This window comes from Phyllobates terribilis, unplaced genomic scaffold, assembly GCF_046119375.1.
Source record: "Phyllobates terribilis strain yellow unplaced genomic scaffold, ASM4611937v1 Scaffold_7446__1_contigs__length_37621, whole genome shotgun sequence".
In the NCBI taxonomy this organism is placed as follows: domain Eukaryota; kingdom Metazoa; phylum Chordata; class Amphibia; order Anura; family Dendrobatidae; genus Phyllobates; species Phyllobates terribilis.
The window spans coordinates 5228-32758 of NW_027370187.1; the positions used below are offsets into that span (position 1 = coordinate 5228).

General features: G+C 37.1%; 2 protein-coding genes across 2 annotated transcripts; both read right to left on the bottom strand.

Moving 5' to 3' along the window:
- Positions 1-15650: 15650 nt before the first annotated feature.
- LOC141251666 (uncharacterized) lies at positions 15651-19662 on the bottom strand. Its single transcript, XM_073670389.1, is given in 7 exon segments — positions 15651-16403; positions 16865-17101; positions 17453-17564; positions 17658-17962; positions 18059-18271; positions 18913-19519; positions 19607-19662. Coding segments are annotated over 7 exon segments (2283 nt in total).
- Positions 19663-20471: 809 nt separating this feature from the next.
- Positions 20472-27019, bottom strand: LOC141251667 (uncharacterized). Its single transcript, XM_073670390.1, has 5 exons — positions 26690-27019; positions 25250-25525; positions 24093-24230; positions 22672-23542; positions 20472-20947 (listed from the first exon to the last, which is right to left on the bottom strand). The coding sequence occupies exons 1-5, from the start codon at positions 27017-27019 to the stop codon at positions 20472-20474; spliced, it is 2091 nt and encodes a 696-aa protein (XP_073526491.1).
- Between the last annotated feature and the right edge of the window lie 512 nt (positions 27020-27531).

The following is a 27531-nucleotide window of genomic DNA, read 5'->3' on the forward strand; positions in this document are numbered from 1 at the left end:
GTCTAGAATTCTGGACCACGTCGAGCCAACGACGTTAAACAAAGGCGCTGCTCGGGAGGCAACCCGCGGTGTGAGGTTAGTTTACTTTTTCTTTTTCCCCCTTATTATTATTTGTCCTCTTTTGCTGCATTGAGGACAATGCGTGATTCAAGTGTGGGGGAGGGATTTGGTATTCATGTCTCATACATATAGTTTGTTTTTTTGAGTCTTTCTACCTTGTTTTGTTGATTTTGTGTTTTAGTTTCTTTTTGGTGTTTTGCTGTGTTTTGTTGAGTCGGTTGTTGCATCCCATGATTTGCATTGTTGATTGTTTCTTATACGAGTGCGTATGCTTTGGATCTTTTGAGTATGTTTTGGTTCTTCAAGGTTGCAAATGCATTATGTTGATGATAGTGTTTTATTATGATGTGGACATTTATTTGGAGCATGCGGACTTTGATAGGACTATGTATGGGCCGATTCTCATTACTTAGGCGTGTTGTCACTTAGGAGGCTCTTCTTTGGGTGTTTGCTTTAGAACTTGCTTATATGTCTTTTTCGAAGCCCTAGGTGCTGAGGTTTTTGCATAACACTTGATTGAGACGGGAAATTGTCACATTATTGAAAAACACAAATAAAATAAAAGCATGCAAAGAACACGCCGTACTGTTTAGTGCTTATAAATAAAAGAAAAACTTCTAACGTTTGCCTGATGAGCACGATATCCGAGGTTGAAACAACACTGAGGTTTTGATCCTCTGATGGATACGTGAAAAAGTCTTATAAAAATTGGGCCGGTTCGAATAAAAAACGTCTGGGTCCCCCAAAAAATAAATTCCAAATAAAGTGCTAGTATATTTTGTGACCTATGAATGTCTCTTGACTTGTTTCGCACCTTTCCATGTGGTTAGTCTTAGATGTGTTTGCATGTTTTTAAGTGCCATTTAAGGATAGAGCATGAATTCGTGGGGGCATGTTTGGTATGTGGGTTTAGGATCTTATATTTGTCTATCATTGGACGATGCATGCTAGGATGAGAAAATGTCTTTGGTATAATTTAACATAATTTTCATACATATATCATTTGGACTAAGACAACCATTACATACTTTTTAGATCTATTGTGAATGTGCTTGCGTAAGATTCAGAACAGGCAAAGAAGGGGGTGTGTGCAACATGTTTGGTTTCGTCTTTTTGGGTAGTCTCTTGTAGGGTCGGAGTCTTTGTTGTTTTTGTTGAAAACATGTGCTAGAGAGAGATTTTTGGATGCATGGTTGGAGAGTTTGAGTTATCCTCGCCCAGACCTTCAAGCTTACTCGAGGACGAGCAAGATCTAAGTGTGGGGGAACTTGATAGGCGCAATCTTGATGGCGCCAAAGGAGCACCTAAGACGGCAAAAAGGGGCGTTTTCACTCACTTGGGCAACATAATGAAGCTTACAAGGCGTCGGTAGCGAAGTCGCCAAAGTACGCTAGAAGCCGAGGGAAAACACACTTACAGAGGCAAAACCGCGGGCGCGGCCAGCCGGCTGCGGTCGCGGTTCTCACCGTTCCGGTCACATGTGCTCAGAACCATCCGCGACCGCGGCTCCCTGCCGCGCCGCGGACCTCCCGGATGGAATTTTCCCTTTTGACCATCTTTTGTAACTCTTTTTCTCTAGATAGTCAATTTGGAGTAAATTAGTACTTGGACCATTCTTATGTAACTCCTAGCTCTTAATGGGTCAAAGGGGGAGTTTAGAAAACTCCATTTTAGGGAGGAGGTTTTTAAGGGGTTCTTAGGTTGATTTTCTATTATCCAATTTTCTCAAGTTGTAATCTCAAAAAAACTCTCTCATTTGTACTTTGTTTTTGCTAAGAAGTAATGGAGAACTAAGCTCTTTTGAGTTCACTTTGAAATTTTAAGCACTTGACTTGGGTTATTGTGGTAAGTTTCTTGTCCCTTTGTTCTTATCTTTCTTAGAAATTGTTTTTAGATCTCTTGCGCTTAAACTCATGATTGTTTTATATTGATTTATCTAGAATGGACAACTAGGTTTATTGATGTTTTCCAATTTGCTAGGTTTAGATGATTCTATTTGAAGAGTCTAAACCTTTTTTGTAGCAAACCCTTTTCTCATGAACTATTTGTGATTGATTTTAGGGTAGAGATCTTAGATTCATGTCAAGTACCGACTATTTGTCAATGGTATTGCATGAACCTACTTATCTTTGTGCTTTATGCAATTATGCTATTAAATCTAGGTATTTCCGTGGTTGTAGCATGATTAGGGCCTCTAGGACTATTTGGACTAGTTGCTAATTATGAACAAAGAGTAGGACATTTTGCTTTGATTTGAACATTGGGTGTTAAGATTCTATGATCCACCGACCTAGTCAAGTTGCTAGAATTGTTAAGTGAATCGCCTTTAATCTTAATACTTCTCTCAACGTTTGTGTGTTTTATTATTTTTCGTCAAAAAACCATTTTTAAACCCCCTTTTGGTTACTTCTTAATCGCATAAAAAAACCTTAAACAAAAAGCTTGCTCCCTTGGGTACGACCCTTACTACCATTATACTCTAGTGGGAGTTTGGATTTATTACTTTGACGAGGCAAGGCGACTTTAGCCTTTTTCAGTGAGCCAGTCCATGACAAGTTCGCATGAGCGGACTGCAAGTTAATTCATACAGAAGACGCTACTGGAATTTGGGGGTTTACGTAGTACATGAGAGAAAGGATTAATGAATGACCTTGGATGACTTACCTTCAATAATTGGACTAGATTCAAGCAGAGTTTATTTTATCTATTGAAGCATTGTCGCGGTGATCCTTAACCTTAGACACATTTACCACATATCTTATATCTCTTTTTTTTCTTTCTTAGTTGTAAATTAGTTTGATTTCCTAATATCATATATTTTTGGCGTAGCACACTCATAGTAATTTCAATTAATATTGCATTGGTCTCTATAGGATCGATATTTGATTACTACAACTGATCTCGTACACTTGCGAGTTGGTTTTAGCCATATCAATTTTTTGGCGCCGTTGCTGAGGACCAATTGGTGGTTCTAGGTCATTTTTTTGTTTGATTATTTTATTTTATTTTCTTAATTTCAGACTATTTTAGAAATAGTCAAATACATGGATTCAGGTATATATGAGGAAAATTCCTATCAATATTCTCCATCAGAGCCTTACACAAGTAATTCGAGGTGTGATTTTGAAAATTATAATTTGGGTTATGGCCAAAACCCATTGACTTCTAACCTCTTATGTGAGTCTTGTGGAGCAAAAGATCATGTTAAGACAAGTTTCTGCGCTAATTTGGGGGAAATAATTGCATGGAATCCATCCTCAAATCAGAGTTGGGTGACAATACCAAAAACACCACTTCAGGCTAAGAGCCATCCGTCTATGAAGGACAACAAGTTTGATGACTTCAACTAGTGACATGATAGGAAGTTGATAAAATTCTTGCTCTTTCCCGCCTATCATGGAAATTCTTAATCATTTAGTATCCCAATTTATTTCACTTTCAAGTTTGGTGAACTCTTTGAAGGCACAAGTAGATGATTTAGTCACAAAAAATCAGATGTTGAAAGATCAGATTGCTGAGTTGGTTATCTCAAACTTGCCTGCTAAGCCACCTAAAGCCCATTATTTCGAGAAATGTGCATCTATTATGGTTGGGGTTAAGAAGTGTGATGAGTGATAGGAGCTTATTATATGGTGTTAACTAGCGACTATTAGCTTAGGATTAGTGGTGTTTAGGTGCTTATTGAGTGGTATTCCCGGAATCAGGTATGATGTTCACTTATGGATTTGCGGGATGCTCATAAGCGTTGTTTTGTGGTTTTATTATGGAGATCGTGTTTGTACTCACCTTTAGTGCATTTGGGACGGAGCTAGAGAGAAGACTACCACACCTACACCCATGGAGAAGCTGAAAGGCGAAGCCGAGCTTCCTTGGAAGCTTATAGAAGACCGAAGACCAGTCCGAGAGGAGGTGTCACGACGAGAAAGTGCTAGGAAGAGGTGCTGAGATATTGAGCTGAGTTCAGATGGCTCTTTCTCCCTGACCCGATGTCCGATTGAGGTGATTCTACTTCGAGGAGTTGGATATTGAAGTCTACTTGATTACCTCAAAAGATGGGCTCAATCGGAGTTGTGAGTAAAAAGTTATGGTAATTCTACGAACAACACTTTTCTGCAGAAAATGTCTCGACCGCGACTCCAATGTCTTGACCGCGACTCCAATGGCACAGGAGACATAAGAAGGTTGGTGTCTGAAAAATAAAAATAAATAGAAAGAAAATATCCTACCACTTAGAATTTGGTGAAAACCCGAAAGGGCGCCGAATTTACTTGTTTTGTGATTGATTTTATTAATTGCATATCTAATGGCGCAGGAGACATAAGAAGGGAGTTGAAGGATGTATCGGGTTTTAGGATTCACCAAGGAGGGATAAGGAGTTAGTTTTGGCCTTTTATCTCTCTACTTTTGAGCTTATTGTTATCCACACTTTGCATGCTTATCATTCCATTAGTTTATTAGTTTTGCTACATATTATTGGCGGTTGTGTTAGATCCTAGGATTAGATTTCTACTTCTTGGAGTTTGTTGCATATTGTTGTGGTTGTACTATGCAGAATTTTTAAACTGGGATTGGTGGTTATGACTTGTGGATTGATCATATTATCTAGTGGTTTAGGACATTACTCGAAGAGGAGGAATAAGAAGTGTATAAGCGAGTGGGAGACTCGATTTTATCTTCATTATGATATATTTATGTACCCTTACCCTTAGAGGAGATTAGGGTTCCACTTGTGCTTTAACGCACATCACTTTGTTCGATTTTATTATTGTTATGGAGTGGTGACATATGAAGGTGGAGAAATAAGGAGGGTTTTGGGTAGGACATCTCGGAGACATAAGGAGATAGATCGGAGTAGGTTAGTGCTTATTTACACTTGGAGTTTAAAGTATAGTTGCTAGCAGGCTTTCTCTACACTTACTGTAGACCTTTGTGCTTTTAGGAGGAGTGAGTTTTATTTTGCTTACTCGAGAACGAGCAATGTTTAAATGTGGGGAGGTTTGATAGGAGCTTATTATATGGTGTTAACTAGAGACTATTAACTTATTATTAGTGGTGTTTAGGTGCTTATTGAGTGGTATTCCCGGAATCAGGTATGATGTTCACTTATGGATTTGCAGGATGCTCATAAGCGTTGTTTTGTGGTTTTTATTATGGATATCCTGTTTGTACTCACCTTTAGTGCATTTGGGATGGAGCTAGTGAGAAGACTACCACACCTACACCCATGGAGAAGCTGAGAGGCGAAGCCTAGCTTCCTTGGAAGCTTATAGAAGACCGAAGACCAATCCGAGAGGAGGTGTCACGACGAGAAAGTGCTAGGAAGAGGTTCCGAGATATTAAGATGAGTTCAGATGGCTCTTTCTCCCCGATCCGATGTCCGATTGAGGTGATTCCAATTTGAGGAGTTGGATATTGAAGTCTACTTAATTACCTCAAAATATGGGCTCAATCAGAGTTGTGAGTCAAAAGTTATGGTAATTATACGAACAGTACTTTTCTGCAGAAAATGTCTCGACCGCGACTCCAATGTCTCGACCGCGACTCCAATGTCTCGACCGCGACTCCAAATGTCTCGATCGAGATTTTCCCTCGACATAGATGTCTCGACCGAGACTATAATGTCTCGGTCGTGACTTTTCCTTGACATGAAAGTAGCGATCGCGACTTGGAGGTAGCGATCGAGTCTGGTGCCATTTCTGAGTGACTGGGAAAAAGTCTCGGTCGAGACTATAAAGTCTCGATCGCAACTCGGTGACGGACCCGGCCCAATTGCAGATCCAAGCCCGGGAATCTATTTGTTTTTCAGATTTTTATCTTTTATTTTCAGTTATTTTCTATCTTCTAGGTTAGATACTATATAAACTTTTAGTTTTTAGGTTAGAATTATCTTTTGCCACTTTCACAAATTCGTTCTTAGAGATTCAACAGACAAGAAGAAAGCTCCCACCTTTGTGCCATCTTCTACCTTCATCCCTGGTTAGTTCATCCATAATTATGTATAGCTTTCTCTTGGCTATGTCAGGCTAAGTTCCGATTAGTTCACTCTTAGGTTGAGGCCATTATTCTAGGAATTGTTTGTGAGAATTCTATGGTTATTGTTCTAATAATAATTTCATCATTGTTTTATATTCTCTTGTGATTATCGTCATTGATTGATATTGATTTTATCTAGGTTGCAAACTAGGTTGATTATTATTCATTCATATCGCTAGGCTTGACAATTCGATTTGAAAAGTCTTGTCTTTTAGGTAGCAATCAGAATTAGCATAGACTATTTGCGAGTGCTTATTTTGTAGAGATTATAAACCTGTGTCGAGTATCGGTGATTTGCCAATGGTATTGCATAGGCCTACATATCTTTGATCATTATGTTGTTGATTAGTTGAACCTTAGGATTTCTTTGGTTATTTCATACAACAAGGGTTTCTAGGAATATTTGGACTAGTTGCTATTTACGAACAAAGAGTAGGACAACTAGATTATTTATTTAAAGAACATAACTTTGATAGAATTCGATGATCAACTTTCCATAAGAATAATGTGTTGATGCTAAAAGAGTGAGCTTTCTATCGTGATAGTTTACAAAATCCAACAATTCACGTTTTATTATTGCTAGTTAGTTTTACAACCAATCAAAGCCCCTAGTTACTACTAGGTAACACAATTGAAATAGGCTATCATTCTGGCTCCCTTGGGATTCGACTCCGACTTACCACTTCACTAGTGGAGTATTTAGTTGGATTATCTTTGATATGACCAATGACCGTTTAACGCCTGTCAATGAGCCGCGCTTTGATAGGACGGAATTTATACAAGAGATCTAGGCGGACCCAATGATTGATGAGCTTAAGGTGTTACAAAGCTTTGCCCATACCTCTAGCACCATTATAAGCAATGAGAACCCAAGAGTGGAGACTAACTCAGACATAGAGGTTCGGTGTAGACCAAAGAAGCGAAACAACGCTCTCTCAAACGTGCTCCAATCAAATTCAAGTAAGGGGATCATGTGACTTTCTATCACCATAAATCGAGCATGTTTCCGGGAAGTAAGAGTACAAGATGGTCCGATCCTTACTACCTGAACCGAGTTCTTCAAAATGATTTTGTGGAGTTACAACATAAGAACTCGGGGTATTTCTTAGTGAGAAAGATTCGACTGAAGCCCTACATGAAGCCTTATCCGATCAAGTTGGGTATCACCGACCCGCCCGATCCGAGTACATGACAATGGGGGAAGGTCAGTCTAATGACCTTAAACAAGCGCTTGGTGGGAGGCAACCCACCGCACTGCGTACCGTGACTACCATCCCAGCACCACAACCACCACCATGGCTACCTCGGTTTTCAAGAGATTAGTTTGCTGCCTCAATGCTTGAAAATCTTTTGTGAATTTCTTTTCCTCTTTCTTTTATTTTTATATTGGGGACAATGTAGAATTTAAGCTTGGGGGAGGGATACTTTATGTGTAGACTCTAGTTGCATTTTAGTGTTAGTTTGCATTTTTTTTATTCATTTTCTTATTTCTTTCTCTTTTCTCATGTATTGCATTGCATATTTGTATTGGGATGTTGGATTATTCCCTTGTTTATTCCTTTGTGGGTACTTGAAATGGTGCATGTGCTATGAGTCTTCATAATATGCTTTGGTTGTTAATATTGCAATTGCATTATGAGGATGATATGGATCAAACTTTTGACATTGAACTGAGTATGTGGATTTTGATTAAGATGCATTACAAATGATACTCTAGACAAATGTCCTAGTGAGCTTGTTGGCCTTTCTTGGACTACAATTGCATAGGTTCTTTCATATTTTTTTCCCACGTGTGATCTCTCTTTGCTTGTTATCTATAGAACTTGCTTTCATATTTGTTCGAGACTGCATTTAGGACTAATATGTAGTACATTTGATTGAGACATTGTTTTATTTCATGAGCCCATATTATCCTTGACCACCCTTATATTGATTTCCTCCTCTTTTATCCCTTTGAGCCTTAAATCCTTTTCTTTGATAGCTCCAAAAAAGTAATATGAGCCTATATTTGTATCCTACCTATCCAGGGAATTGAATTTCTATGTTCTTTGTGTGAATGTGGACAAGCTTGGGGGAGTTGTGTGAATGATGAGTGTTCAATGATATTTGATTGTAAAGTATTTTATCACAGTGTTCATATCTATTTGCTTCCTTCTTCTTCATAAAAAAATCTATTAAAAAATGAAAAAGAACAAATAAAAGAAAAAAGGTAAATAAGTGAAGAAGAAGAAAAGAAGAAACAAAAGACAACGTGGTAATTCTTGGGTTGGGTTGTGATTCTTGAGTTTATTATAATATCTATTATGTTGGTGTTTTTCTTTGAGAAGTTCTCTTCCCTGGATTCAGCACCACATGGCCAAAGATTATCCATGCCTTATCAATGTACCTTGGCGCCGTTACAACCCTATTGCACTCATGATTATGTTTTGCATCGTTCCTAGTAGTAGAAATCTAGATTTGTTTGCAAGAATATGGTAGTTTAATATTCAAAGTTGAGAAATGGAATTGAGTGAAACACATGCCTAAACACATGAGTATGAGTAACTTGTTATTTTACCTTCATGAGGTCTAGAGTGGAGGAACCGATATAATCTTGTCATTGATTGAGAAGCATGCTAGGAAGGAATTTGTCTTTTGTTTGGCATTTCATAATTATCGTTCATATGTCACTTGAAAAGTTAACAACTATTGTATATTTTATGGACTCATTAGTGATGTACTTGCTTGAGAACAAGCAAGGTTTAAGCTTGAGGGATTTGACAATGTCCATTTTGTACATATTTTAGGAGTCTAGTTGCATCTTAGTTTAGATCATTTACATTCATATTTTATATATCTTATAGTTAGTTTCACATTATCTTGTATTCGGAGTTTACACTTGTGTTTTTATGTATTTCACGTATTTTTGGTCAAATTAATACAAGACTTTGAAACCTCTTGACACGAAACAGATTGGACTAGATCTGGAATTGAAGTTCAAGAATATTAATTAAGATGTGCCGGTCCATGACAAGTTGGCATGAGCAGACTGCAAGTTAATTAATACAAAAGACACTACTGGAATTTGGGGGGTTACATAGTAAATGAGAGGAAGGATTAGGAGAGTTTTGGTCTTGATTATACTTTGTGGGAGCTTTTTGGGATGAATTTCGTTTTTAGAGAGAAGAGAGCCGTTCATCTTTGGACGGCACGAGATTGAACTTCAAGGCGGAGTTTTTATGCTAGTTTGATTCGAAGATCAGTATTATTGTTCTAGTCTCTGTCAACTTGGATTATTATCTTATATTGACATTGGGTTTTCTTGTCTCTCGGTGTTATTGCATAATCCATATATGTTGTTGGATAGTTTAAATATATTGGTCATGTCTTCGATCATGCTTGGCTAAATTACTAGTTCTTAAGTTATGGTGATCCAGACAATGCCGATTTAGATAGAATTTTCATTTTACCTGAATTAAAATATTATTGATTTATTCCTAAATACTTTATGCCCATTTTAGCTTAGGCTAATTGGATCCTATTAGAGTTTGAGACTGAAAGGTGAAAACGATAATAGGTAATCAGGTAGAGGTTTGAGACTGAAAGATGATAGATTTTACCGGAATCCTAGGAGTAGAACCTGAGTGTTATTTGTGCACGAGCAACTTAATTAATCTTGAGGATACTAAGTCGTCATAGATGTTCTAGGTATAGGTTTATGTCGCAGAGCGTGAGAGCGGATGCTATTTCAGTTTATGTCTAGACTCTAAGTACCTAATGGGTTTGAATGAGATTAGCTTTGCACGACAGTGAGTGCTAGTTTTGTTTAGACACGTGTATTATCGTGTGAAAGGAGTTAGTGAATTACCTTGGATGACTTACCTTCAATAGTTGGACTAGATTCAGGCAGAGTTTGATTTTATCTATTGAAGCATTGTCGCGGTGATCTTTAACCTTAGACACATTTATCCCATATCTTCTATCTCTTGTATTTTATTTCTTAGTTGTAAATTAGTTTGATTTCTCAATATCATATATTTTCGGTCTAGTACACTCATAGTAATTTCAATTAATATTACATTGGTCTTTGTGGGATCGATACTTGATTACTACAACTGATCTCGTACACTTGCGAGTAGGTTTTAGCCACATCACAAGTTCAAGAGCCTTTTTCAAGATTCGTGAATTTTATATCGTACGTTCATGATTTTATATTGTATGTTCAGAAATTTATATTACGGGTTCATAAATTTTATCATTTCGATTCATGTGTCGTAACTTATATGTTCATGTATTTTTTTATTGCGCATTCATTAGATTCATGAGTTTTTGCTTAAGCATTTTTGTTATGTGTTACGAGTTTTATATTTCAGGTTTATAAATTTATAATAAAGGTTCATAAATTTTATATCGAAGGTTCATGACTTTCTTACGTTCATTCAGACTTTTAAAACTCGTGAATTCTCTTTTGGATATTCATGATATATTTTTCACATTATTCTATTTGAGGTTCACGTCTTTTTTCATCATAAGTTTTCATTGGAGGGTCATGATAGTTTTAAATTTAATCATTTTTTCCTTGTAGTTGGTCGTTTTTTATTTATGAATAAATTTCTAGCAAGTTCAAGAGTCTTTTTTTTTATTCATGAAGTTTATATTGTGGGTTCATGATTTTATATGGTATGTTCAAAAATTTATATTAGAGTTTCCTAAGTTTTGTCATTTCAGTCCATTTTTTTAAAATTATATCATTTTTTTCATCTGGTAGTTCATAGTTTATTTTATTTCTTATTTATATTTTTTTCTCTAGCAAGTTCAAGAACCTATTTATAAGGTGTGTGAATTGTGGGTTATATGATTTGATATTGTAAGTTCAGAAATTTATATTGCGTGTTCATAAGTTTTTTTTATGAATTTAATTTGTCGGTTCATGACTTTATATTACGGGTTCATGAATTTTATATTGTGGTTTCATAAAAAATATTCATTTAAGACCATGATTTTGTAAATAATTTATAATTTTTTATTTCTAATTTATGAATATTTTATGGCAAGTTTAAAGCCTTTTTTGAAGGTTTATTAGTTTTAGATTATAGGTTCATGAATTTGTATTATGGGCTCATGAATTTTTTTTGCACGTTCATAAGTTTTTTCATTTAATTCCATGTGTTTTTATATAATTTTATGATTTTTTTTTTCTTTGTAGTTTGTCGGTTTTTATTTCTAATTTCAAGAATTTTTTCTAGCAAGTTCAAGAGCCTGTTTTGAAGGTTCATTAGTTTTATATTATAAGTGCATGGATTTTATATTTTAGGTTCTGGAATTATAATGCGGGTTCGTAAGTTTTTTTATTTCAGTCAATTGGGCTTTATTTATTTTATAATTTTATGATTTTTTTCCTCGTAATTTGTCCTTTTTTTTTCTAATATAGGAGTATGTGGCAAGTTCAAGAACCTTTTTGAAGGTTCATTAGTTTTAGACTATATGTGCATGATTTTATATTGTATGTTAATAAGTTTTTGCATTTAAGTCCATCGGATTTTATGTTTTATAATTATATAATTTTTTTTCTTACAGTTCAACTATTTTTTATTTCTAATATATGAATATTTTTAAGCAAGTTCAAGAGTCTCTTTTGAAGGTTCGTGAGTTTTGTATTATACGTTTATGAATTTTATATTGTAGGTTCATGAATTTATAATGCGGGTTTATAAGTTTTTCCTTTAATTTGATTGTTTTTTCCTATAAAAGTTAATGACTTTTTTCCTTGTAGTTCATTGTTTTTTTAAATCTCTAATTTATAATGTTTTCAAGTGAAGCATAAGTTTGGTGATAACTATTTCATCATTCTCCATTTTATAGTCTATGTAAGATTCAAACTTACATCATGCGTAAAAAAACACATTACTTTTTCATTTGAGCTAATAGGCTTCAATTTATCACAAGTTTTAATAAAACTAAAATTTCTACAAACGATAAAACCGATAAAGCCGTAAAAATTGTGACCAAGATTACTAAACCAAGGAGCAAGTTGAAGAGAATGAATATTCAAGTATGAAAGTATTGAATCATAAAGTCAAAGTCTAACAACTAATGTAAAGATGGAGAAACGAATACTATGATATTAGCTTATGCAAAAATCATAAGGTAGTAGAAGCATTATGTGCCTAAGATTGAGAAGAGAATTATAAAACTTGCAAAAATGTAAAAGACTAGGAATTAGGCCAAATGTAGCACCTCTTGTCAAATTTCAGACATACATAGAGATAATAAAAAGAGAGTGTTTTTTTTCCCTTAAACAGAAACTGAAGGCCACAACACAACACTAAGATAATAAACATAACCATGGCAGAAATTCACTAATTTTTGTTTCTAATGTTACATTCATTGTTCAAGTCTCATTTATGGATGGAACGTCATTCCTTGTCCTCTTTTGTACAATCCTGAATGAGTTGAATTCAGCATAAGTGCAACAAAAGCTTTGCTACACCCAATTACTCAGGAATTCAGCATAAGTGCAACAGAAAATGGAGTAAAATATATAGGGGAAGCTAACAGTAACTAATTAACACAATCCAAACAAGCAAAACCTTGTTAATGTCCATTCAACTCACTCAGAGCAACACTCACTCAGTGACTAATTAACACATCTTTAGTAGGCATTTTAACGACACTTGGTGTGCCCCATCCAAATTTCATATGCCATGATCACATCCATTAGACTTAATCAATTGCACAATTCCCACCCTCATAGCAAGAGTTAGATTCCTTACCAGAATGATTACACACACAAAACATACATGCAAGCCTTAATCATACTCAAAAGAGCATCCTAACTCAGGTACTTACTGTTGAACAATTGCAGTCCCTCATTAGAAACAATTTCCTTCTGCAAATCGATCTAGTCGAAGGGAATCAACGAGGAAGAGACTGTTGCAGTCCAAGAGTGCCTACCACGAATTAACATAAATAAAGTTGACATATCTAATCTGAGTATCTAACAAACAAAAAAGAATAGTCTTGTAAAAATGATGAGTAGAATGATGCTACTCCATGGATAAGATACCTACAATTCAGATCATAAATGGTGAATCTATGTTATAACGTGCACAGTTCAAGGTTCATGTTAGCATATTACCAAATGAAGCAGAAAACGGAGACACTTACAGTGGCTCTCTCCAGCGTCGGATGTGGCTGACGATCTTCTCCAGAACTCACACTACTGGAGCAAGGGGAGCTATTTCCGAGTCATTAAACTCGTGCAAATTCTATAGGATACTCTGGAGTTCCATCTACCTTGAATAGGCCGTAGTTTCTCTCGGAAGATGGTTCGGGCTTCATATTCTCGTTGGACAATGCAAAAACGAATATCTTCAGATGTGTGTCTGGTTTGTGATAGGTGATATCCTGCATAGCGTATCCAGTGGTTATTAGCATGATATTTAGGTGATTTGGCGATGTTATGAGACGTATTCCTGTAATCTGGAGCTTGTTGTACAATAGCGTTATTCATTAGGATTACAGACATAAGGATGGAGACAAAGAGAAGATTGCTCAGAGAAGAAGGCGCGACCGCGCCGGAGCCACAGAAGCCAGGGTGCGACCGCGCCCATGGCTAGCGCGACCGCACAGCTGTTCGTGGAGGCACTTGGCGCGAGGGAGCTCGTCGCGGCTGCGCCCCTGTTGGGCCGAGAAGCACATGTGGGCTTCGCTCACGGGATTGGTTTCAGACCTTTGATTCTTGCAGATAGAGTTATTGGCTTGGCTTTTCACTTATTATTTTCCAGATTTAGGTTTTGAATAAAAGGAGTTTAGGGTTAAGACTTTAGCTACTTCTACTTCTCATTTTTTCACTTTCTAATTTACGTTCTAGAGAATTATGTCACAGTAGTTCTCTTTTGCTTTGTTCAACTATTGAAGCCTTCGGATTGATTTGGTTTTAAGACTTCTACCTTTGTTCTAATTCATACTTGTTTGCTTCATTTCTCTTGCGCTCAAACGTTATTGAATCTGATTTGTCTGTCTGGCTTGGTCACCTAGGTAGATTTAATCTATTCATATTGCTAGGGTTTAATTGTTTCTAGTTGAAAGGTCATATCTTTGTGTAGCAAATCAAAGTCATGATCTAGTTGAGGTTGTTATTGTAGAGAGGGTGATTGCATGTTTAAATATCGACTGAAGTCAATGGTACTGCATGCACCTGTCTATTCCCGAGTTCATTGCTGCTTTGTTATTAAATCTTGATAGTTTCAGGGTTATAGCTTAGTAAGGGTTATTAGGACTAGTTGGACTAATAACTATATCAAAACAGGGATTAGGCCAACCATATGATTGTTGAACTTAGGGTTCATAGCTGTCAATGATCAAGCTATCTATTTGTTGTGTGGATATTTGTTGAACGAAGTGCTTTCTCATCATATTACATTTACAATCAATATTAGTTCGCTCATTTGCATTAAAAAAATCCTTTGGTTACTTATTAGTTAATTACCTTAATCACACAAGAATTGATAATCTTATTCCCTGCGGGATTCGACCCTTGGTTGCCTCTATATTATTTAGAGTTGCTAGTTAGGATTACTTTGATTGGGCACGATGACTTTTAGCCCCGTCAGTTTCATTGGTGTTGATGTGTTTTCTGCCATTAATTTGATCAGATTCTGTTGTACTTCCTCGCGTTCTCTGGAGTAGCTCCATATTAGTCCGCGTCTCCATTAGATGGCCATCCGGTCTCCAAGACGTGAACTATAACCTTCTTGAACCCCAACGAAGATAGAGTGGTGTAGATTGTGTCAATCTGCGTGAATAACATGTTGTTATTGAGAGACTGAAGATTAAATCTACAGTTCCTTGATTCGGCTCAAATCGCACGAGATCGAGCAGGATTTGCTTCCGATTTGCCTTGTGCGTGAAGAACGGGTATGCGCTGAGGAGGAACGGGATTCGGTTTTGAGGTGGAAGTTTAAGATCTGAGTGCAGCTAGATTGCGGCAAATCTCGTCGGAAGAAGGAGGATATGAGAGGAGAAGGAGGGAGAGCTTTGAAGAGGGAGTTGGAGACTGCTTCGACACATCTACAATCGTTGAAGATAGCCATGGAGAAGCTTGGAGCGAGGTCAAGAAAAAGGAGATGATAGGGTAGTGATAACTAATACGTAAAGTCAATATTGCCCCTCTGCGTAATTTAAAAAAAAAAACAGATGATGATTTTTGAACATTAGATCAAGATAAATCAACGGCTGAGATATGTACTCACTTTAATGAGTACATTCATCTAATTCTTCCTCCTATAAAATAATCTGGCAAACGAGCAACATCATTTCACATAATAATTTTAAGGATTCTTAGTATTAATCTTGTATCAGAAGAAAAAAAAAAACTTTTGGTGTTGTCCTTGATTCTTTTAGTTCTCTTTGGAAAATCAAATTAAGTTGAAGAAACTATTGACTCTAAAGCTAAGCCTGAAAAACATTGGCTCAAGAGTAGTCAAAAGGGCCAGCAACATCACTAAGGATACCAGCTTTGTACTCCAGTAACTATACATTTGAAGATTTAAATTTGGACTGATCACAAAACATCATCATACAAAACCAAAACAACTATAAAACCAACTACCAATCAATCATTCAATCTGAGTAAAATCAGGCTCAGAAGGCTTCTGAAGAGCAGCAAAGCTAGAAGAGCTAGAAGTACTCCTAATCCTTTGCAATCCACGCAAAGCATTAGCAGCGAATCTCGAAGCATAAATCGTAGCTCCAAGGCTCGACGATCCATAGCTGACCTGGCGCTTAATCAACCTCTCCGACTCACTCTCTCCCCGCGGGACCCACTCCTCTTCTTCCTTCCTCCTAATCTCTGCTAACTTCCTCCTAACATGCTTCCTCCATGCAGCTTGAATAAAGCATGAAGCCCATGTCCTCCATTGTTGTGAGTAGAATCTAAATGTGTGTTGTACTTGTCTACTATGAAGCCTCCTGAATTGGCCTGCAACAAACTTTAGCTCTTCTGCTCTTAATGCAAAGGCCTCTACTTCAGTTAAGGCCTTAACTGTCCTTGTTGATAAGGGTAAGTTGGACCCGGCTTTCGGGTCTAAGGCCCATGTTAGTAGCTCTTCGCCACAAAAGTCACCTTCTTTTAGGACTCCTCGGTTGTAGAAACCACTCCTTCCTCCGTCGGTTGTCACACTTTCTAGACGTCCTCGGATTATGAAGAGCATTTCGTCCACTGGGTCGCCCTCTCGTACGATGTACGTGTGTTCGGTGTATAGGCTTGGCTTTAGTCGCTCGCATATCGCGTCTAGGAGTCTTTCGTCCATGTTTTCGAACAATGGTACCTAAGTAGGATCATACAAAAAGAGTTATATTTCGAGTATGGGAATGATTGGTCCAAATCGCCTGTCCCATTTATGTAGTTTTTTAAAACAAGCAGACATAACAACAACAACGATCTACCATGTGTGTTAGCACACATGCCTCGCGCAAGTGAAAGAATGTTTCTCAATGAACACTAGAAAAAAACTTATGAATAGGCAAGTTAAGAGGAAAAAGATACGCAAAAGGCAAAAAAAAATTTTATATAAACAAAGATGATCAGACGGATCCACATAAACCCTTAGCCTTATACTACCCTTATCTTCTAAAAATGGGATAGAGGATTAGAAAAGGAGCACGATGCACATCAATCAAAACTTATGCATTTTAGAAAGTCCGAAAGTTTTCTTTAATGTGTAGAAGTTTGAGAATGAAGGCACAACATTTTGTAGGTCATAAGTTAAGTGTATAGAAGAACCCTTACCCTTCTGACCAAGTTTAGACAAAGGTGACGTTTGATGTCTCTCCTAAGGTCTTTTGGCAAGCTCTGGACCAATATTTCTTCATCGACTCCACGAGTTTCTAACCACTTGTATTGGTTGTAACGTCGAACTCGTTCTCTTAGACCTTGTGGTAGCAAACGGTGGTGCATCCATTGCTCTGAATCTCGTCTCTTGATCCTCATTTCCTCCAGACGAACCGTCAATGATTGCAAGTAGGTCTATGGCAATAAAGCAACAACGAAGGAGTTATTCTAAAATCATATTTGGTCAGGTAAAAAAATATAAATTTCTCTGATTCCTTGGAATGAAATAACAAATTCATTCCAATAGAAAAGTAAAGATAGGACTCATTTCAAAACTCTATTTTCTATGTTTTAATCTTCCCACTCCTCAAGTTTGTTCTTTAGATCTCAACACTAAACTATATGACTAATTGATTACAGTAGCATTACCGAACACTATTAATGATTTACTTTGATTCTTGATTCCATTCCGATTCCAGAAGATATACTAAGGTAACCAAGCTTATATGAAGCATTATATATGAAGAAAAGTTACAAAATGCTTACTTGCATATTTCCAATCAATAGTGCAAAGAGGATCAGCCCAGATATAGCAATGAATATGCAGAAAAGAACCTCTCCTGAATAAGTACTTGCCTGCAGCCCTTGTCCAAGAGTACTGAACAAACAAAAAGTACTGACTTGAAAAAAAATGACAGATAAAATTCAACAAGCCAAAACACAGTAAAATGATCCAGATGCTGAGCTTAACCTGAGATTTTGAAGCCCCCACCACAAACAATAACAGAACTTAGTGTAGAAATACTGAGTTTCAACAATATGTGAAGAAAAAGCCTGTGTATAGATACCAAAGTTGAATGCACTACTATCTCCTTCAGTTGAGCACATCTTATCAATAATCCTTTCGCGGTTCTTTAACCATTTCGTGTTAGGCGAGCCGTTACTACAGTACAAGTTACCCGTCTTGCAGTAGTTTTTTCCAGCGCTACTGCAGGCTAAACGCCAACAAACCTCAACTCTATCTACTGCAAACATATACCATAGTGCACCAGCAATCTGTGTAATTGTATGACATGAAAATAAGACATTTCTTATGATAAGATAATTGTGAAGCTGTTGTTAAAGAAATGGATATGAAAGTAGTGAACATACATGACTTGAGAGCAAGTACCACAGCAAATAGTATGCAGCACCAGCCCAAGCACTTTCAGCGAAAACTCCTGCTGTCTTTTTGAGATCTGAGGTTAGAGGATAGAATCTTAAAAACCTAGGGATGTATTGAGTAAATACGACATTTCTTAGTGCTTGTTTGGTTGCTAGTACTTCATGGACTTGCTCCCTTGCAAGAAACTCCCACACTACTATCTGCAAAATATGAGACAAATATATGATTCTAACAAAGCCACTAATACACATTGTTTAAGGGGGTGTTTGGTTTTCATATCAGGATCATGCATACCCATATCGGCATCTGGTATATCAAGATGTCGACACCAAACTGATATTTGAGTGATTTCTTTAGGGTTTTGGAGTGCTACTTTGATCTCCGTGAAAATTGGTATATTAAACATATCACTCATACCCACATCTGATACCTTATACATATATCCCACATCTCATATCTTTGATATCAATACCATACGAGCCCTAAACTTGATATCAAGATATCAGGTATGTGTACGAGCAATAAACTTGATATCAGGCCCGTTTGATATTGACATCTTAGTTATGAGATATTGGGTAGGTAAATTTGATAGAAAGATATCATGTTGATATACGACTTCTCAAGGATGTATCAAATGAACAATCCAAAATCCCTAGAGATATCACTCACATATCAATGATATTCACATATTCTTATACCAAACACCATATAATAAATACCAAAACCTGGACATACCAAATACAGACATGAAATATGGGTGACATATATTTCATACTCGTATCTATATCATGATATAGATACCAAACAGTTCCTAAGAAGTTTGTTAAGGTAGAAATCCAACCTGAGGCAAAGGCAGCACAGAAAGAAAGTCGATAATAAAGTAGCGTTGGAGATAGCGTTTAGCAATCTGGGCAGGGTCGATAACGAGCTCACCGCGCCCAAAAACTCGAGAAGAAGGAGCAACATAAGCAGTTCTAAACTTAAAAGCCATATGAAGAAGGTAGAAAGCATCAACAAAAGTCCTTAGAGTTGTAGTTGCAGCAGCAAGAACTTTGTCCATGTCAAGACATCCCGAGCCTTTAACAATGGTGGGTAGGTAGAAAAACAAAGGATCAACAGAAACAGCAATGATACAAGATATAACAAACAATCTGTTCCAAAAGAGGAGTGATTTATCTTGAGGATCAAATATCATCTTTTCTGATACTTTAAGATCTTCTGGAAACACCATTCTTGTGACTCCTGTTCTTAGTGATTTGCCTAAGCTCACAATCTCTTCTGATCTTTTTACCATTCCAAGATGAAGTGATTTTGTTGGGTTTGAAAGGGAGAGATGAAGTGAGTTTCCTCGACGTGGGTTTCGGATTATGCTGGTTTTGTCTATGTTGAAGGTGGATTTGTTGATTCCACCAGTTGTTGTTGAAGAAAAGGAATCCATGTTGTTTAACCTGTTTTGATAGATACAGAAGAAAAAAAACAGTATTTGTACTTTTTGAATCTGTTAAAAAATGGAGGTGTTGATTAACTGTAATTACCTTACAAACTTCTCTTTTTGGCCTCCCATGACTTGTGATTTGTGACCATCAAACATGTTTTAGTGCTGGTAAAGTTGAACAATCTTGAAGAGTTAAAGAGGTCTGATGTATTTTTGTCTGTGAACAATAAATTGTATGGTTATTTTGCTTCTGAAGGAAAGAGCTCTTAGATTAGCAGTCTAACAATCACAAAATGCAAAGTTTGATTAAGAATTGATGAACTTGAACAAATATTTACAATCTCCAAGAAGTTGGAATCTTATAACTTACATATTGGGTCTATATATATCTACGTGCTCGTGCGGAAAACCAGTTTATTGGGTTCACGGACATATTTGTTATTGTATGTAATTCTTTTCATCCTCCATCAGATGAAATTCTTTGTAAAAATTCCATCATTTTTGGTGTATGAATTTTTGTCCATAAATGTAGTTATGTAGATCATATAAACACAACTATAAAACAAATAGACAAAATCAATAGCAACCCATAACATGTTAATTGAAAGGGGATTTGACACAGACAAAACAATAAATTCGAACCAATAACAATTATCATCTAATCTACAATTGCATCTTAAACAATTAATTGAAAGAAAGAGAAGCAAAGTATAAGAGACGAACCTGAATCCTTGACATGGCAATGGAGATTGTCATTAAAGAGATCTTCAGAAGAAGGGGAAAAAAAAGTAAGAAATGGACAAAACCTAACAATAAGTTTGAGGCAAGAAAGAACGAGGAAGCTAATTTTTAGCGTAATTGAATACTAACCAATCTCACCGTTCATTTTTAACAAACTAAACAAAATTACCCATTTATTTATTTTTACACCAAAGTCTATATAATACAAAAAAAAAAAAATCAGTTTAACCTCCAAAGGTAGCATCTTTTGTAACAAGCTTAATCCCTCTAACCCACAACTCAGCTTCATCTTTCCCACCACACACAAAATGAACTTCCTTATTCTTAGTAGTGACCACGTGGAACAATCCAGCTTCATCCACGTCACCCTTCTTCCTCCTTCTAAACCCGCCACTAGGACCAACTCCAGCCTCCATACAGACCACCTTCCTCCGACTACTTTTACCCCACTCTAACACCCCGACATCCGCCACCATCTTAACCGTTTTAATATGCGCCGCCCCTCTACCGCCTTTCGTGTGCTTCATCAACCTCCCACCATTAACGACTAATTCACGCGCCATATGATCCAGTATAACCCTCTCCGTCCCGTTCGTAGCCACAGCCACTGCTGCCGTGTCGCATCGGGCGCCGCGGGAGATTAAGAGGTGGCAGACGTTGATGTGGCCTCCTTTTGCTGCTAGCATCAACGGGGTGTTACCTGTTCATAACAAATGATAACAGATTCAAAATCAAGTTAAACTTTGAATTTTACTAAATGAACATACAATATTAATTTATAGATATAAAATGAAGCATATTTTAAAATAAATTGATTATTTATAAAAATTATTATTATTATGAAAATATTTTCACCGATAGAAAATAATTATTGTTTTAGAAGTTGAAAAGAATTTAAATTAATAATCATTTTAATGTTTGTTTGCTATAGTTAGGAATTTTAATGATTTTCTATTTTTCATGGAATGATTACAAAATACACGTATTTGATTGTTTTTATTTTTCTTTCTTTCGAATCTCATGTTTTATCAAATAGTGTAAATAGCTAATTCCCTCATTACATATAATTGTCTAGACGAGGGCTGATCAGGTGCGGACTTTTTTCGGTGCAGACTGTGCGGATTATTATAGTGTACCAGTATATTATTGATAGTGCACTAGTGCATTACTACAAAGTGCACCAATGTACTACCGTAGAGTGCACCTAGTAGTGCACTACCGAGGTGTGCACCAGAGCACAATTGGGGGTGTACCTTAGTACACTGAGGAGTGCACCTCAGTACACCCAGTAGTGCACCAGTGCACTACTGGGGAGTGCACCTTAGTACACCAAGAAATGCACTAGTAGTGCACTGAAAGAGTGCACCAGTAGTACACTTGATAATGTACTTGAAGTGCACCAATAATATGCTGAAAAGTGCACAGTCCGCACAGTCCGCACCGAAAATCAGTCCGCACCCGAAACGTCTTCTTGTCTAGATAAGGCTACACAAATGTATATTCCTCCATATTTTTCCATGTTTTCTAATTTAACCAAACATTTCCAATTCACATGATTCTAATTTCACATAACATACTATTTTTATGAGGGCTGATCGGGTGTGGACTCAGTGCAGACTATATGGACTATTATAGTGCATCAGTATATTACTGGATAGTGCACCAGTACACTACTACAAAGTGCACCAGTGTACTACCGTAGAGTGCACCGGTAGTGCACTACTGTAATGTGCACCAGTACACTATTGGGAGTGCACCTTAGTATACGAGGAGTGCACCTTAGTACACCGAGAAGTGAACCAGTGCACTACTGGGAAGTGCACCTTAGTACACCGAGAAGTGCACCAGTAGTGCACCAATAATGCACTGAAAGAGTGCACCAGTAGTACACTTGATAATGTACTCAGAGTACACCAATAATATGCTTAAAAGTGCACAGTTTGCACCAAAAAATCAGTCCACACCGGAAACGTCTTATTTTTATATCCCATCAATTACACCTCCTATATTTTTAGAAGTTCAACCAAACAAGAATTAGGATCTCAAGACGAGATTATGAAATTAAATTTCTCAATAGTACTCCCTCCGTTCCTAAATGTTCTTCTCACTTTTTTTTCGACACTATTCATCGGTTAAGAGAATTTTGTTAATAACTTTCAATATATAAGTAAAAACATAGTCATGAGTGATCTAGTTTGATTCGTCTCAAAAAATACTTTAAGAATATTAAAATTTTAAGATTTTTAGATGAATATATTTAGAGATATACACGATAAAAACATGTATCAGCAAATGTGAAAAAAGAAACCCGAAGCAGAGGGAATATTAATTTCGATAATTTTTTGGATCATTACTTAACTTTTCGTTAAAACAGTTAAATTGGATTAAAGAGTTAATTTGTATTTATATAGGCCGAAATCTTACCTTCGTTATCCGCCACGTTGACGTCGTAGCCTTTTACGGTGAGTAACCGTACCGCCTCCACGTCACCACCGCGAGAGGCGCAGTGTAGCGCGTGGAATGTCGCTCGGCCGTCTTGTTGGAGTGCGTATTCTAGCAGTAGCTTCTCCAGCAATTCACGCGCGTTCGCCGTTGCTGACGTGTAGCAACAAATCTCGGACGGAGATCTCGCAATCAAGATCTTAAGCGATTCAATATCGCCCATTTGCGCTGCAAACAGTAGAGGCGAGAACACTGAATAATCGCTACTATAAGGAATCTTCCCTGATTTCAGTGTGCTCAACACAGCTCTCTGTAACCCAAATAGCCAGATTGAAGAAACAGATCCGCCATTGTTGCTAACAAGTCCAAAATCAGCTCCGGCGTTCGAGAGCAGTAACAAACACTCTTCATGTTTGTAGATAGAGCAGATCATCAACGCCGTTTCGCCCGTGTCTGTTCTGGAGTTAAGATCACAACCAGCTTGAATCAGACGGTGGAGGATCAGTAATGATCCTAACCGAGCAGCTAAATGGATAGGGCGAAACTCAGTGTTGGAGGTTGTTTTGACTGGTGACTCAACGCTAAAGTCTGAGTTGAGTAGAGTATCAACTGCTGAGAGATTATCACAGAGAATTGCGTGGTGAAGTAGTGTTCTTCCTAAATGGGGGTTTTGGGATGGGAGTTTGTTTAGTAACAGTTTCAGGATTGTTCCTGAGGTTTCAAAGTATTCAATGGCGCACCAGGTGAGTGAATAGGGTTCGCCTAATCCTGCGCCTACTCTAATCTCTTCGCCGGAAGTTGTGTCCCATGACCAAGCTCCTAATTTCACTTCATTATCCACTTTAGCACCAGCCTAATCAACAGAATCACAACTAATTGTCAATAAGAAGAGAATATTCTCTATTTTAATACTTCTAGCTTACTATTTGTGTTGGTTACTGTTAAAATATTGCATTAGAGATGCCCTAAATGAAGAACATTGAATAAGTCACTATAAATTATAAACTACCCTCCATGTGCATAAGGATGGGGCATCTGTTCTAAGTGCTCAACTGCAGAGACCAAGTTATTAAAAGTTATTGACGTGTTTTTCTCTTCCTAGAGATTCAATGAATCATCAGAAAAATCTGGACATATATGAAACAGTAATGAAAGAAGCATCTGATGGCATGTGTAATTTTCACAAGATCTCCTGGAGTACAAGTGTACAACAAATCAGTACGGACTCAAGGTACAGAATCCAGCTGGTTTACAGCTGCTTTACTAGCAACAACCATAGAAGGGACCCAGTATGACCATGATTGTGCGCACAGAGAAAAAGATAAACCAGAGTTTTACTGAAGAAATGTCCATATATGGAAAAAGAATGCAAGTGTAGAGTGAAAGATGAAAGGAAGAATCACCTGCAAGAGGATATGGACAACCGATACGTGCCGGCTGACAACAGCTGCTACAAGTGCAGTACAATCAATATTGCTATGGAGTGAAGGCTTAGATGATACCAGCAATGCCCGGTCATTTCCATTGATATCCACCCCACACTGCAACCAATTGATCAATAGGGCAATGAATAGATGTTTAATACATGCAGATGAATCTGTGCAACTTACAAGTTAGGCTCCGTGGTAAACATATTTAGAATATCAGGTTTGAGTCAATTTGTTATCTCTTGTTTGGTATAAGAGTGAATTTCAATGTTATAAGTATCTGAATTGTGATAGTAATTTGAAAGCAACCCAAATAGACATTGGTTGATTTGTAGATCATAAAACATATAGTGATTTCTTAAATAAAATGAGTCTTAGATTCTGTTCGGCATATTGAGCTGGAGCTGAATTAGTAGTGGAGCTGAAACTAGAAATAAAAATTGTAAAATTACTAAAATTGGTATAATTCAGTAAAGACTTAAATAATTAATTAAGGGATAAAAATGGATCAATCAATTTTTCAAGTTTAAACTCCCTTAATGACGGGGATCATATTTACAAAATGAGATTTTGTAGCTTAAGCTTGTTAAGCTACCTTAATATTATTTTACCGAACACTCAAACGTAGCTTAAGAAAAAAAATTAAGCTAGCTTAAACTCATGAAAAACTCTGCCGGACAGAGCCTTACTTAGAAAAAAAAGTAAACTAAATAATAGCCAAATACTCCCCCCGCCCAAAACTATCTTTCCATTTCATTTTTGTACATTATTTACATTCGTAGAGAATCTTCTCGATTTCTCTCAATGTATATGGAAAAACATAGTCATGTGCAGTCTTGTTTTACTCGTCTCGACGAGTACTTTAATTACATATAAAATTTATAGTTTTTAGTGACATATACATGGAGATATTTAGGATACAAAACAATGAGCCGAAAGGAAATGGAAAGATATTTTGGAACGGAAGGAGTAGATATTACGAGGTGAAGAGTGTTTACCACTAGAACAATAATAATTTATTTATTCATTTATGAAATATCATTATATTCTTGTTCACCTTGCACACCCTTATAGATATCAATAATGCAATACCAAACAAGCCCTAACATATCTGTTGAGAAAATGTATCTTACCCTCACAAGTGTACTGACCACATCACTGAATCCTCTGGAACATGCAGTGACAAAAGCATGAACAGCAACGTGGGGCCGAATAAGTTCAGTCCCCATGAGCACCTCGACAGCTCTTGCTTGTCCATGGCTACTTGCTTCTAGAAGAGCTTCTTCACAAGCAGGCTGAGAAGCTCCCACTTTAAGTAAGATCTCCAAGATCTCTAATTGCCCGTATCTCACTGCACTTGTGGTAGCAAATCCCCTGAACAGCTTTTGGTTTACATCAGCTCCCATGGTCTGCAAATCAATGAACCAGAAATGAACTTAGATATTGTAATGAATAGAACAACAGCTTAGGCTGGAATCAACCTTTTTGGTTGTGGCCAAGAACTCAGCACGTTGTGGGATATTGATATCACAAGATGACAAATGACCAGATTATTTCTGGCGACTGATCAGGGAGCATAACTCCATTAATACACATGTGACATTGACGCTTGTATTACAAGTGTATAGGATCTAACTTCTATCAAGAGCTGTAAATTTATATTAAGCCTCACTATCTAAAACATTTTTGGTTAGTACTCTACTCTGTAGTTCAACTGGGACTTAGCAGCTACAAGATATCAAGGACTAGTTTTGCTAAGGTCCCCAGTAAAGCTCTAGTTTAATAATAATGTAACTAAATAATGCTTGATTCTACCAAAAAAACCTGAATCATGTTTGATTAGTTCTCAGTAATCAACTATAAACGTTTGACCATTAGCATTCAACTGGGAGTTAACAATTAGTACAAAATTCCAGGAATGCTTTTGCTTGAATAAAAAAGTGAGGCATCATTTCAAGTGCTCTACAGTATTAAGCTATATCTCTAGCTATGACTATAGTTAAAAAAATTCATCTTAAAACCATTTGTGGACTCCCACCAAGAACCAGAATTTGTTACGACCAAACATCAATGCAGATTATTTTAGCACGAGAAAGAACAGAAGCTGAAGATAACAAATCATCTACGTTATGCGATTCTCAGCTAAACATGTACAATTTGGAACTCCAAAATGGTGCAAGTACGTAGACCACAGGTCCACCATAAGAACAAACTCAACGGCCAAAGCTCGAAATAAGCAGGTGTAGCTTTTAAAAGTAAAGAGTAAGCAGTACATATAAACTCTTAAAAAAATAGAAGAAACGAAAAAGTAGTATGATGTAGGACCACAAACAGTTGCTAAACCATTCAAAGTTCAAATTAGAGGATTTTCAAATGCGCAAAACCGAGGGAAAGAACTTTATAGAATTCCGAATAAGATGTTGAATTTGAATAATCAACCAAAATTCTCCTAAATCTGAAATCCAGAAACGCGAATAGGCGATTCAAACTCAAACCTCAACAGCAATCGGAATTCGAAGCTAGGTCTCACAACAGAAAATGGCGAAATGAAACTCAAAACGTAGAAATCTCACCAGCAACTTGCGCACGAAGGTCGAATTTCCAAGCTGAACAGCAAGGAAAAGAGGCGTGACGTCAGCCTTGAAACTCTCATACTCCACGCGAACTTCGATTGGCAAGTCATCACGCGAAATCAATTCCGATTTCCGGAGCTTTAAAGGCACAGCTCCGACGAAATTGACGTCAACAAACTGATCGTCGACGAGCTCCCATGCCGACCTCAGATCTCCAGAGCTCAGCGCATCCAGGAGCTTCTGAGAAGCCTCCGCTTCGTAGTCCACCGGATACACCTGCTTACCAGCGAGAAATCCGCCGCCGGCTCCGGCGTGGCTGAAGACCGTCATTCTCCGGCAAAGAGGAAGAGAAAAAATCACAGAGGGAAGAGGAGAGAGAAATCTCGCGCTGCTCAGAATGAGAATTCCATGGAATGTTTTTTTTTGTGATTGAATGGCTTTCAGAGTACGGAGAACTCTTTTCTTTGATTTCTGAAAAATGGCCTACGAGACTTAAAAAGGAAGGAGTTAGCGCCAGTGGGGAGGCTGATTTATTTAACCACGGTTGAAATATATTATACAATGCTGGTTAACTTCCTTCATGGTGATTGGCTAATACTTTTCTACCACGGTTAAGGACGATTGTTTTGGGTAATTATCGCTGGTGCCCCTCAAATTGTGCATAATTGACTTCATACCCAAAACCTTTTCAAAAGTTTGCGTGGTACTCTCCTGGAATTTATCTTTAATTCATATCAAATCACCAATTTCTAAAACTTTTGTAATGTAACTTTCTTAAGAGTGTACTTTCATAATTGGCCTTAGTGTTTTGTTTGTTAAAATCTTGATTAAGACTTTTTTTT